Below are 12,088 nucleotides of genomic sequence, written 5' to 3'. Positions count from 1 at the left end.
GCCTTGTTTACATTTAGATCTGCTGCAAAATGTCTCAAAATGGCTATTTTGTTTAAATGAAGTTTCTTTATGGGCCTCTCCATTGACTTAACATTGAGGAGCTTCACTTCGCGTGCACGCCCAACGTGCGTTGTAAACAAATCGCCGACATTACCGATGCGAGCGGGACCGGAGCGACATTAAGTAAGTAATAATATCTTTACTGTATATACAGTAAGATTCACAGTCCTCACCGTCAACGGCGCCATGGTATTAACCCTTTCAATGACGGTGAGGACTGTCAACGGCGGCGAAAAAGTTAAAGCCATAGCAAGCATCTGTTATGTGATGTTTTGATGTTCGGTTTTCTTTTGAAGTGAATTGTAGATTCTACAGAGCACGAATCCAATTCTCTCCTGGTGGTCTTGTGTTCAAGGCTGATCAACTCATGACACTCCAACCTTTTCCGTCAGTGAAAGAGCTCCACAGGTCAACCAGACATAGGCTAGCGCTTTATTGAAAGCTATTGAACCAAAACCGACCAAAACCCCTTGTTCTCCATCAATGATAAGACCTCTGGGCACACTTTAAGCCATTTAGACCGGGTATTATTATTTTATGCTTTAACTATTGAAAAATAACAGATTTACAAGCTCACAGCGCGGCAAAAATCGTGAAATCGTTGAATTTTGACCCGATTTTGACACGATTCTATAAGTGTCTTTTGAATCTTTCTAAGGTTTTTTGAAAAACCTATGTTTCTATGTCAGTGGTTCTCAAACTTTTTCATGTGAAGGACCCCCAAAATTATATGTATTTGGCCACGGATCCCCATCTCAAAATATTTAGTTCCAGGGACCACCCAGAAGCAAAATTTGAGTGACAAACATTCACTTTAAAAACACATATTCAAAGATTTGCACACATTTTCACGACTTTTTCAAAAATAGCAGATCTACAAGCTCGCAGCGCGGCACTCGGTGCCGCGCTGTAAGCTTGTATATCTGCTATTTTTCAATAGTTAAAGCATTCAATAATTCTAGGCTTAAATGGGTTAACTAGGTTGTGATACACTTGATTAGATAGCAAAAAGTACAAAGCTGCGAGAGATAATTCCGCCGGTATCAGTTGGATACAGTTTAATGAATTGTGGCAAGTATCATTGCCTTTTTGTTTACCACACAGCGCATAATGACGAACATTGCACCCTTGCGTTCGAGCCTGCGTGGTGAAATGAATAAAACATTTGGCAGGGCTTTTTGTTTCTTTTTTTTTTCTTTTTTGAATTAGATGCAATATAGCTGCTTGGTTTACGCCCCCGTGAGCAATTTCACTTAATTAGCGCGCTTATGTTTTCTCGCCGTCTCCCATGGAGAGCTATGAATTCTTCCCTCTGTCTGTCATACACAAATAATTACTGAAACGCTCCAAGTCTAGTTTATTTGCGTGGGAAGAGAAGGAGAAGAAAAACAGAAGAGATTGACAAAGATGAGGAGGCAAGAGCATCTGGTGCGGAGTGGCTTTCTTAGCCAAGGATGTGCGTGCATTCATGTTGAGAAAGACAATCAACACAAAGGAAAATCATTAAAAAAAGAAAGAAAAAAAGTATTTTCATTATACCTAATATTGTTGTTTCTAACTTCAGACACTTTCAGTGATTTGTGCAACATAAAACAGTCCGTGTTTTCTTTGTTTCCCCAGTAGCCACTGCAAAACATTAGACATTACACAGTCCTTTGGGAAACGTGCAGTGAATTTTCGAATGGCACGGCCGATGCTGCAGGAGAGGCGAGGGTCTGTCTACAGTAACAATAGTAAAACTTCAGATATGGGCTGCATGTCACTGTGTGTGTGTGTGTGTGTGTGTGTCCATGTATGTGTGCAATCATGTTTGTACGAATCTGTGTGAAGGACATCAAGTGCATGTGTTCTTGTGTGTGTGTGTGTGTGTGTGTGTGTATGTGTGTGTGTGTGTGTGTGTGTGTGTGTGTGTGTGTGTGTGTGTGTGTGTGTGTGTGTGTGTGTGTGTGTGTGTGTGTGTGTGTGTGTGTGTGTGTGTGTGTGCGTGTGTGTGTGTGCGCGCGCATGGGAGTTATCCTACGTATCGTCGTTGTCAGGCGGAAACCTTGTACGTCCAAAACCGTTCGTTTTGTATTTATCATTTTAAAAACAAGCTAAACTAGTGAAAATAGACGATCTACAAGCACCACGAGGCGTTGTGTGCTTGTAGATCTGCTATCTTCACTAGCTTTGTGCAACGGTCTTGTATGATGATGAAGCAGGGCTTTACTTAACAAAAAAACATTATAAATGGGGAAACTTGGAGATACAAGGTTTTCTGACCGACAGTGCTTGGCCAGCAGTGCTTGGCTGCGAGCGCGCCATACAGCCCAGAAACTGCTCCCCAGTGGGAGAGGAGTGACAGAACCAGAGACAGGGACTGTGCTGTGCTGTGCAGAATGGCAAATCGTGTTCGGCTAGCACCAAGCCCCTGACAGCTGCGGGGAGCTCTTATCTGAACGCACGGCGAGAGCAGCACTGGCACACACGCTGACTACGCTCCCTCTGTTGGGGAAGGGATCAGAGATGTGTGACGCCGACACACAGGGGCGTCACACCAAATTCTGGGCCCTGGGTACAAGGATTCACTGCGGGCCCCCCATGAATGTTAACTATTGAAAAACAGCAGATATACAAGCTCACAGCGCGGCACCGAGTGCCGCGCTGCGAGCTTGTAGATCTGCTATTTTTTGAAAAATCGTGAAAATGTGTGCCAAGAAACCTATGTTTCCATGTCAGTGATGCTCAAACTTTTTCATGTGAAGGACCCCCCCCCCCCCCCCACCATCTCACAATATTTAGTTCCAGGGACCCCCCAGAAGCAACATTTTTGTTACAAATGTTCACTGAAAACATTTTCACTAACAAATAGCAGATCTACAAGCTCGCAGCGCGGCACTCGGTGCCGCGCTGTGAGCTTGTATATCTGCTATTTTTCAATAGCTAAAGTTACTAGGGCCCCTCCACCTTGGGCCCTAGTAACTCAGTCCCACTTTCCTACCCCTTGTGACGCCCCTGCCGACACACTCCGAGCTCTGCTGCTGCTGCTGCTGCTGCTGCTGCTGCAGACGCCGTCTGTCTCTCTCGTTCTCTCTCTGGAAACTCGAGAGCGTTCGCCTCGACGCTAACAGTCCAGTAACGTACTGTGTTTGTGGTGGATCTGGCTGGCCTGTGGAAGCTGTCAAGTTGTCTCGATAAACATGCACCGCACTCAGGACCCTTCAGTTCAATCTCTCAATGTTTCTTTTATATATTCGAGATGAGTAAACAAAACAAAAACAGTCGAATGTTTTTTTTCGGCTCCGCTGCCTTCGTCGGCGGGCGGGCGTGTCTCAAACAAACAACTTTAAGGGCCACAGATGGAATGCCATCAGCATACAACACCCTGTAGCCAATTCACATCAATTAGCAATCACATCTCGTGTACATTTAAACTAGAAACTGGTCAAACATCTGTTTTATAGGACGCTCATCTTTACATACTGTAACTTGTTACATGTATTACCAGTAAGATTCCCTAAAATCGGGAGATAAGCGACCGTCACGTCGCATACAAAAACTTTAGAAGGCAATGGTAGCCAATCAGGAGGGAATATGGGAAATGGGACAGATCCATGTTGATGACTGGACTTTAGAGATACTGTGTACCGCTTTGTGTGATTTCAGGGCAAAATTTGTAGGAGCAGTGTCCAAAAATGTGTTTTGCAAGAATCGGCCTGATGGTGGCGCTAGAAGAGGGCCATGTGAGAAATGAGGGGTGGAGGTTGTGGTTTGGCAGCAAAGGAGTGTTTGTGCAAAGTTTGGCATGGATTGGCCAGGATTTGGGGATTAAGAGGTTAACAATCCTTCACCCTGGTAAACCGTGGTAAACACTGTAGCTGAGCGAGGCTACTTCCTGAAGACACCGCAGATAAGCTGTGATTGGCCGGTAGTGTATCATGTGTGTATGATCCGCGATGTGATTGGCCAACGTATACACAACGTATACAGATGATGCAGATGACGTAATTTTGCCGCGAAATTCTCCCCCCCTCACGGCTCATAGAAAACATATAAAGAGAAGACTTTAGAAGCTGGAAATAACGGAGTGGGTGTTCTAAAACTTTAGTATTTGTTTGTTTTCTCTTGGAGACTGCCACCTTGTGGTAAAAAGTGTCAGTTAAAAAACACAGATACTAAGTATGTCACAGTATCAACTCCTCCCCTAATTACCATTCACCCAACACTGTGGGGTGTGGCTAACTTCAGCTGGGTCACCACCCACCATGACATCCATGCATACTTAATGAACTGGGGGTGTGGCCACATAAAAACCCAATTTTAACTCTTTCTGTATACTTTTTTGGAAAAAATCTTCCTCCTAGTATAATCATAATACGTGATAATCATGTTTTAGAGGAGGGGGGGGGGGGGGGGGGGATCATGGCACCACCTCTTTAAGAACTATACTTACCGGTATAAATAATTAACCCATTTAGTACTGAGGCTGATTCTAAAAACGCCTTCAAAATCCTGACCTCTGGAAAAACTTCAAATATTTATTTAAAAATGACAAAATAATGATGTTGTTATATAACTGTGCGTAGCAACAAGAACCCCAAAAGGGGTTCCTGATGCATCTACATATTAGGTTGTCAAACTGGAGCTGTGATTGTAATTTGTCTCCACTACGACCTGATAAAAAGAGAAAAACACTCATACGGAAGAAGAGAATACAAAAACACACTCATAAATGTGTCTCTGACTAAGACGGATATTTTACAACAGATGCTGTTGTGTTTGTCAGTAACCTTGCCCACAAGAACCAGCTCCCACTCTCAACCTGACCAACAACTCCTCTACGGCTCTAGCGCTCACCACTCCTACACCTGGCCGCTAAAGTGGACCAGCTGTAGTGCAGACCACCTGTCAACACAACACAGCAAGAAGGTGTCAGAGATCTGGGCCAGGTGCCTGCTCACACACCTCGGCCACCAGTGGCCCCCTGATGGCAGGCAGAGAGACAAATAGAGTGTGTGTGTGTGTGTGTGGGCGTGTACGCGTGTGCGTTAGGGATGGGACGATAAGTCGATAAGCGATATTATCGATAAGCGATATTATCGCTTATCGTGATAAAAAAAAACATGATAATTGTATCGTGGAGATTTAATTTATAGTGATATCGTCCTCCGTCATGCACTGGGATCAATTCACCTTTTATTTGCCGAGCTGCATGTCCAGTACCACTTAAACCCTCTATTGGTAAAAGGTACTTATAATATACCTAGTTGATCTTGGTCTTTATTTCACTCTCTATCAAATGTCTTTGCCAAAAAATAGCCGATCTACAAGCTCACAACGCGTTGCGTTGCAACGCGTTGTTAGCTTGTAGATCTGATATTTTTTGGCAAACGTTCCGCCCCAGGATAATGGATTTTAATTATCATGATAATATCGTAAATCGCGATTTATTTTGTCACAATAATCGTGATACCACATTTTCATATCGTCCCATCCCTAGTGTGCGTGTGTGTGTGTGTGGGACTTATCCCACGTTATGCTCTCTCTGTCTCTGAGGTCTCATTGTCTCATTTTCTGTAGCGAGGAGCGAAATCTGTTCAGGTTGCGACCAAAGTTGCCCCCTCTACTTCCGTCATGCTGTCATTCTCGTATCTATTTCTGTCTTTGTCAACAGCAAGCCGTCATGTCATGTTTGTAGGAGGAAGATAATGGTTTTCTATGTTAATGCTGTATATGAGAGCACGGGTGGGCAACTGTGATGCTGTAAAGAGCCACACACTCCAGAGGGCCACAATGCATATACAGTCAAAAATAGGAAAAACTGCGACGCATTTTGAGCTTGTAGATCTGCTATTTTTGCTAATATTTTAATTGGTATCCTGATTTTTTTTTCTTTTTTTTTCAAATGCATGTACAGGTTCTTATGTTACTTACTTTACGAACTTAATCACAAATGCATTGTTAAAAAAAAAAAAAAAAAAAACGACTAGTTGTGGGCTACTAGTCATCAAGAAGATACTAATATACAGTCAACTGAAGTAATTAAAGCAGGTCATGTTTGTACGTTTGGAATTATAACAGCCGAAATCAATAATATATCAGCATTCAGCAGGGGCGGCATAGCTCAGGGGTAGAGAAACTGGTATTAGAGCACGAAGGGTATAAATCCCGAAGGGTTCCCAGTTCGAATCCGGGCTCCCCCTGAGTTAATGTCGAAGGGTCCTTGGGCAAGACTCTGAACCCCTAATTGCCTCCGGTGAGTAGGTTGGTGCCTTGCATGGCTTCCTCCGCCACCGGTGTATGAATGTGTGTGTGAATGGGTGAATGTAATGCACAATCTATGTAAAGTGCTTTGGATTAAAAGCGCTATATAAATGCACCATTTACCATTTACCATTTATTCTGATATTAACCTGCGGGACGCATTAAGTGAAGATGGGGGCCGCATGTGGCCCCCGTGCCGCCAGTTGCCCATTTATGCATAAGAGGTTCATGGGCGATATTGTTTCAAAACTCACCAGCAGAAAAAAGTGTGTGTGTGTGTGTGTGTGTGTGTGTGTGTGTGTGTGTGTGTGTGTGTGTGTGTGTGTGTGTGTGTGTGTGTGTGTGTGTGTGTGTGTGTGTGTGTGTGTGTGTGCGTGCGTGTGTGTGTGCGCGTGTGCGTGCGCGTGTGCGTGTGTGCGCGTGCGCGCGTGTGCGTGTGTGCGTGTGTGCGTGCGTGCGTGTGTGTGTGTGTGGGACTCACCGTCCTGACAGTGAGCTCTGGGGGGTTGTCGTTGATATCAGTGATGGAGATGAGGGCGGTGGCCGTGTTGGACAGGCCAAAGTTCAGGTTGCCCTCCATGTCGGTGGCCTGGACGATGATGGTGTACTGGGACACTTTCTGCAAGTAGAAACACATGTGTGTGAGAGAGAGAGAGAGACGGACAGACTAGCCCATTTAGGCCTAGAATTATTGAATGCTTTAACCAGTGAAAAATAGCAGATATACGAGCTCCGTGGCCAAATAAATATCATTTTGGGGATCCTTCACATGAAAAGGTTTGAGAACCACTGACATAGTAGTCTCCCAAGAACAGACTAACTGAGCTCCAGTTAAGTGAAAAGGACCTTTTCTTTGACGATGGCTGGCCAGATTGCTGACATAGAAACATAGGGTTTTCAAAAAATCTTAGAAGGATTCAAAAGACACTTATAGAATCGGGTCAAAATTCTAATTTGCACAATTTTTCAAAAATAGCTGATCTACGAGCTCGCAGCGCGGCACTCGGTGCCGCGCTGTGAGCTTGTATATCTGCTATTTTTCAATAGTTAAAGCATAAAATAATGATACACAATATGTGTACCCGTTCTAAATGGACTAGACAGAGGGAGGGAGAGAGAGTGCATAAACGAGATGAGAGGGATGACTAGGGATGGGACGATATGGAAATGTCACATCACGATTATTGTACAAAAGAAATCGCGATTTACGATATTATCGCGATAATCAAAATTATCCTGGGGCGGAACATTTGCCAAAAAATGTATGCTATGAAAAGGAAGAAAACAGAAGGGGCGTTCCCTTTTATTTGACGACGGTTAATAGCCAGGTTGCTCATACCCCAACATACTTCACTTTATTTCATCAACCCTCCCCTCTTCACAACAACACAGTAACTGGGATTGGTTGGTGCACCTTATTTGGACACTAACATCTATGGTACTGTACAACACGCACACACACACACACACACACACACACACACACGCACACACACACACACACACACACACACACACACACACACACACACACTAACAGACACTAATACACACTCGTTGCGCTGTTGAAGTCGAGGCAGTGCAGTGTGCAGTGAGGGAGCGTTGGTGAAAGGCTTATCCATTACAGCCTAAAAGTCTCCTCTCTCAGCTGTGGGAGCAGGGCCCAGACCATCACTCATTTTAATGGAGGTGCCGCCGCCACTCTCAGAGGCACCGCCATGCAGCAGATAATACAGTGGCACTGGACAGTGTTTAGCTCGGTTAGATTGAGAGGGACCAGCCCCATGTCACCGTGTTACGAGCACAGTGCATTCTGTACCACGCACGCACACTCACGTCAGATTGAGATGAGATGACATATACTTTATTAATCGCTGAAAGGAAATTAAGGTGTTACAGCAGCATAGTGTGACAATACCTAGATAAACTACTGGACAAAAAAAGGACACAACAAACATATGGACACAAATACAAAAGACCTGAGTCGATCCATGACTCTGTGCATGAGGGAAAGAGTCCTTATACATGTAAATTGTACAGTCTGATGGCAGTTGGCAAGAAAGAACGTCTATACCGCTCCGTGTGCATTTTCGGGGGGAAAGTGAGCCTCTGGCTGAAAGTGCTCTTCCTCTCCTGCATATCACCGTAAAGAAGATGGGAGGGGTTAACCAGGATGGAATTCAGTTTGTCCCTAATCCTCCTCTCTGCAACTGACCTCAGCCCTTCCATTCGCATGCCAACTACTGAGCTGGCCTTCTTTATGGTTTTATTGTCTCCACCAGCCGAAGGCTGAGGGAGAGTATGTTTTCCCCTCCGTCCGTCCGTCCGTCCGTGCGTCCGTGCGTCCGTGCGTGCGTCCGTGCGTGCATCCGTGCGTCCTCGCAGTTTGTGAACAGCTAATCTCAGTCACCGTTGGCCCGATCGCTGCCAAACTGAGCACACACACTCCCTGGATGCCAATCTAGAACCTCTGCCCCACATTTTTCAAATCAGCCTCATGGTGGCGCTATAACAGGCCGTTTTGTGTGGCCTGGTTGTTACCAGCTAATCTCTGGCGCCGTTGGCCCGATCGCTGCCAAACTGAGCACACACACTCCCTGGATGCTAATTCAGAACCTCTGCCCCACATTTTTTAAATCAGCCTCATGGTGGCGCTATAACAGGCCGATTTGTGTGGCCTGGTGGAGACCTGTGCTCGGAAGAGCACTGCTTCTAGTTTAGCTTGTAGATTGATAACTAAGGCAGATTCAAGCTACCTTCTTTTTGAGTTTTTGCTTTCAAACGCATTTTGCGTTCACACGCAACAGAGCAAACCAACACAGGAAAAAGGAAGAGCCAGAGAGACTGAATAGGCCAGTCAATCTAAGGAAAAAAGGGGCATGACCCAAAATAAATTGCAATAGTAATCATTCAGGGTTTTTTATGATCCTTAGGGTCATCCAAAACACATGTTAGAAATCTTCCAAAATATACTTAGTGGATCAAGGTCAATTCAGGGGGTTCATGTTTGGGTCCCTTCACTTACTATACAGGAAAAAAGACCCCCCAAAAAATCTTCTTTAAGTAGCATGTGAGGCGTTTAACTGGGGGGTTTTCATGATTCCGAATCCATTGAAAACATTTGTTTTGCACGAAAAACATTCCTCGGGCCAAAAACAGACCCAAAACACTATGGTATAGTGATGGTTTAGTGATGAGTCGTCACTTTTCACACTTTTGTGGGGTCCATTTTTAGCTTGAGGAATGTTTTTCGTGCAAAACAAATGCTTGCAATGGATTCAGAATCATGAAAAGCCCCTAGTTAGAACCCTCATGCTACTTAAAGAAGATTTTTGAGCGGTGGTCACAACGCTCCTATACGTGGCCGTGTGTGTGGGTCTGTCTGTCTGTCTGTTTGTCTGTCTGTCTTGTCTGTTTGTCTGTCTGTCTGTCTGTCTGTCTGTCTCCGGGTATGTAGCCTGCAGTAACCTTTTCTGACCACACAGGGGCGCTGTTGTTCAGGATAGGCCAGGCATAGGCCAGGCACACTCACACACAAACACACACAGGGGGCACACACACACACACACACACACACACACACACACACACACACACACACACACACACACACACACACACAGGGGGCACACACACACACACACACACACACACACACACACACACACACACACACACACACACACACACACACACACACACACACACACACACACACACCACCGCTCAGTTCACACGAGTGTGATTTTTTAGGTATTGTTTTCCTGTATAGTAAGTGAAGGGACCCAAACATGAACCCCCTGAATTTACCTTGATCCACTAAGAATATGTTGGAAGATTTTTAACATGTGTTTTGGATGACCCAAAGGATCATAAAAAACCTTGAACCATTACTATTGCAATTTCTTTTGGGTCAAACCTCAGATTGACTGGACTAGAATCCATCCACACAGTGCTGAACCTTGCCTCTGTCCATGGTACTGAAAGTTCATTATGGAGAAAAGTATCTCCCCCTCTCTCTCTCTCTCTCTCTCTCTCTCTCTCTCTCTCTCTCTCTCTCTCTCTCTCTCTCTCTCTCTCTCTCTCTCTCTCTCTCTCTGTATACGCTTGTCTGCTATGTGGCCTTTCTTAATCCGTTTGGCTCAAGCTTCCATTGCGCCAGTCTTACAGAGGGAGGGGTTGTGTGTGTGAGAGAGAGAGAGAGAAAGAGACAGACACACAGAGAACCTAAGCGTCAAGGACATGGCCAATGCTTTGAGCGCAGGCTACTATACAGTGTTTGGCCTCAGATACATCTTGTGTCAGCGGGCTAACGTGGTGCTATCTCCTGGTTAGCAAAGGCACGCTGACCTTGGGGTCGTAACATCTAATGACCTGTGGAGCTCTGACAGGGGCGTCACAAAGGGGGGGGGGGGGGGGGGGGGGGGGGATGTGGGACTGAGTTACTAGGGCCCAAGGTGGAGGGGCCTTAAAATGCTTAAGCTATTGAAAAATAGCAGATATGCAAGCTCACAGCGTGGCACCAAGTGCCACACTGTGAGCTTGAAAATGTGTGAATATATGTATTTTTTAAGCAGACATTTGGAACTAAAATCTTGCTTCTGGGAACCCTGGAACTAAATATTTTGAGATGGGGGTCCGTGGCCAAATACATATCATTTTGGGGGTCCATTAACATAGAAACATAGGTTTTTCTGAAAAACCTTAGAAGGATTTAGAAGACATTAAGAATCAGATCAAAAATATTGAAAGACCTTTTGAGAGACACATTTTCACGAATTTTCAAAAATAGCAGATCTACAAGCTCGCAGCAAGGCACTCTGTGCCGCACTGTGAGCTTGTAGATCTGCTATTTTTCAATATTCAACGCAAAAAATAATGCGTTCCCAATCTAAAGGGGTTAAACCCCTTCCCCTATGAAGAACATTCATGGGGGGGCCCGACAGTGAATCCTTGTACCCAGGGCCCAGGATTTGGAGCGACACCCCTGCTGCATTGATGTTGGAGACTGCCTGGAGGAGTGGAAGTAAGGCTCGCTAGAGGAGGTCGTGCAGTTGTTGGGTGCAGACGAGTGTTATTGATTCTTTGCTTACGTGCCTTTGCTTCTTTTGACTTTCTTACTTCTATCTTGGTTTCCTTTCATATTTTTTTCCCCCGTCTCTCTGGCAGGCCTGCTCTCCCGCTCGCATGCTATACCCTGGGTTCTCTCCCTCTTTTGATATCTTGCATATCTTGTTATCTTTCTGTCTGCACCTCCGTTGTCAGGTGTGCTACCCCTGCTCAGAAGGTGTTCTTACCGTCCACCACTTCCTCTCTCGTTCCTTCCTCTGTCTGTCTGTCTGTCTGTCTGTCTGTCTGTCTGTCTGTCTGTCTGTCTGTCTGTCTGTCTGTCTGTCTGGCTAGTGTTGATCATAGCTGTTCACTGCCGATCAAAATTTGGACATTTTGCCGCACGCGGCCACAGTTTTAGCCATAAAACAAACATCGGAGATAAAGGGCTTTAAAGATGGGGAAATGCATTGGAGTATACGGCGAAAAACCTGTCCTGTCGAATATTCGACTATTTGAATACTTTGAGGTCGAATAATTCGAATACTAAAAATTACTATTCGTGAATGCCCTTGTCCAGACCATGAATGCAGTTTTTACTACGGTGAAAGAAATCGGCCTCTTTCCATGCCATACCTGAAGGCAGCATTCAAGAGAATTGCCTTGTCCAAACTCTCCTGAACTCAAATGCAGCATCTTATGTTGAAAGAATTGCCCTCTCTGTGTAGAAATCCAT

The 12,088-nt window shown here is 45.0% G+C and overlaps 1 protein-coding gene across 2 annotated transcripts in view; it reads right to left on the bottom strand.

The window, feature by feature from the left end:
- The window catches only part of cdh4 (cadherin 4, type 1, R-cadherin (retinal)), a gene marked incomplete at its 3' end in the record, with an annotated part of 159,755 nt that overhangs the window by 30,926 nt on the left and 116,741 nt on the right, over positions 1-12,088 (bottom strand). For both annotated transcript variants that reach the window (XM_080728850.1, XM_080728851.1), the window contains exon 7: positions 6,785-6,922. In XM_080728850.1, the coding sequence (XP_080584976.1) occupies positions 6,785-6,922 (138 nt within the window). The remainder of the gene's footprint in view (positions 1-6,784; positions 6,923-12,088) is intronic.

Source organism: Nannobrachium achirus (genome assembly GCF_963921795.1).
Source record: "Nannobrachium achirus genome assembly, chromosome: 6".
Lineage (NCBI taxonomy): Eukaryota > Metazoa > Chordata > Actinopteri > Myctophiformes > Myctophidae > Nannobrachium > Nannobrachium achirus.
Note: the sequence above shows the minus strand (reverse complement) of the source record. Positions and strands in the feature narration are given on the sequence as shown.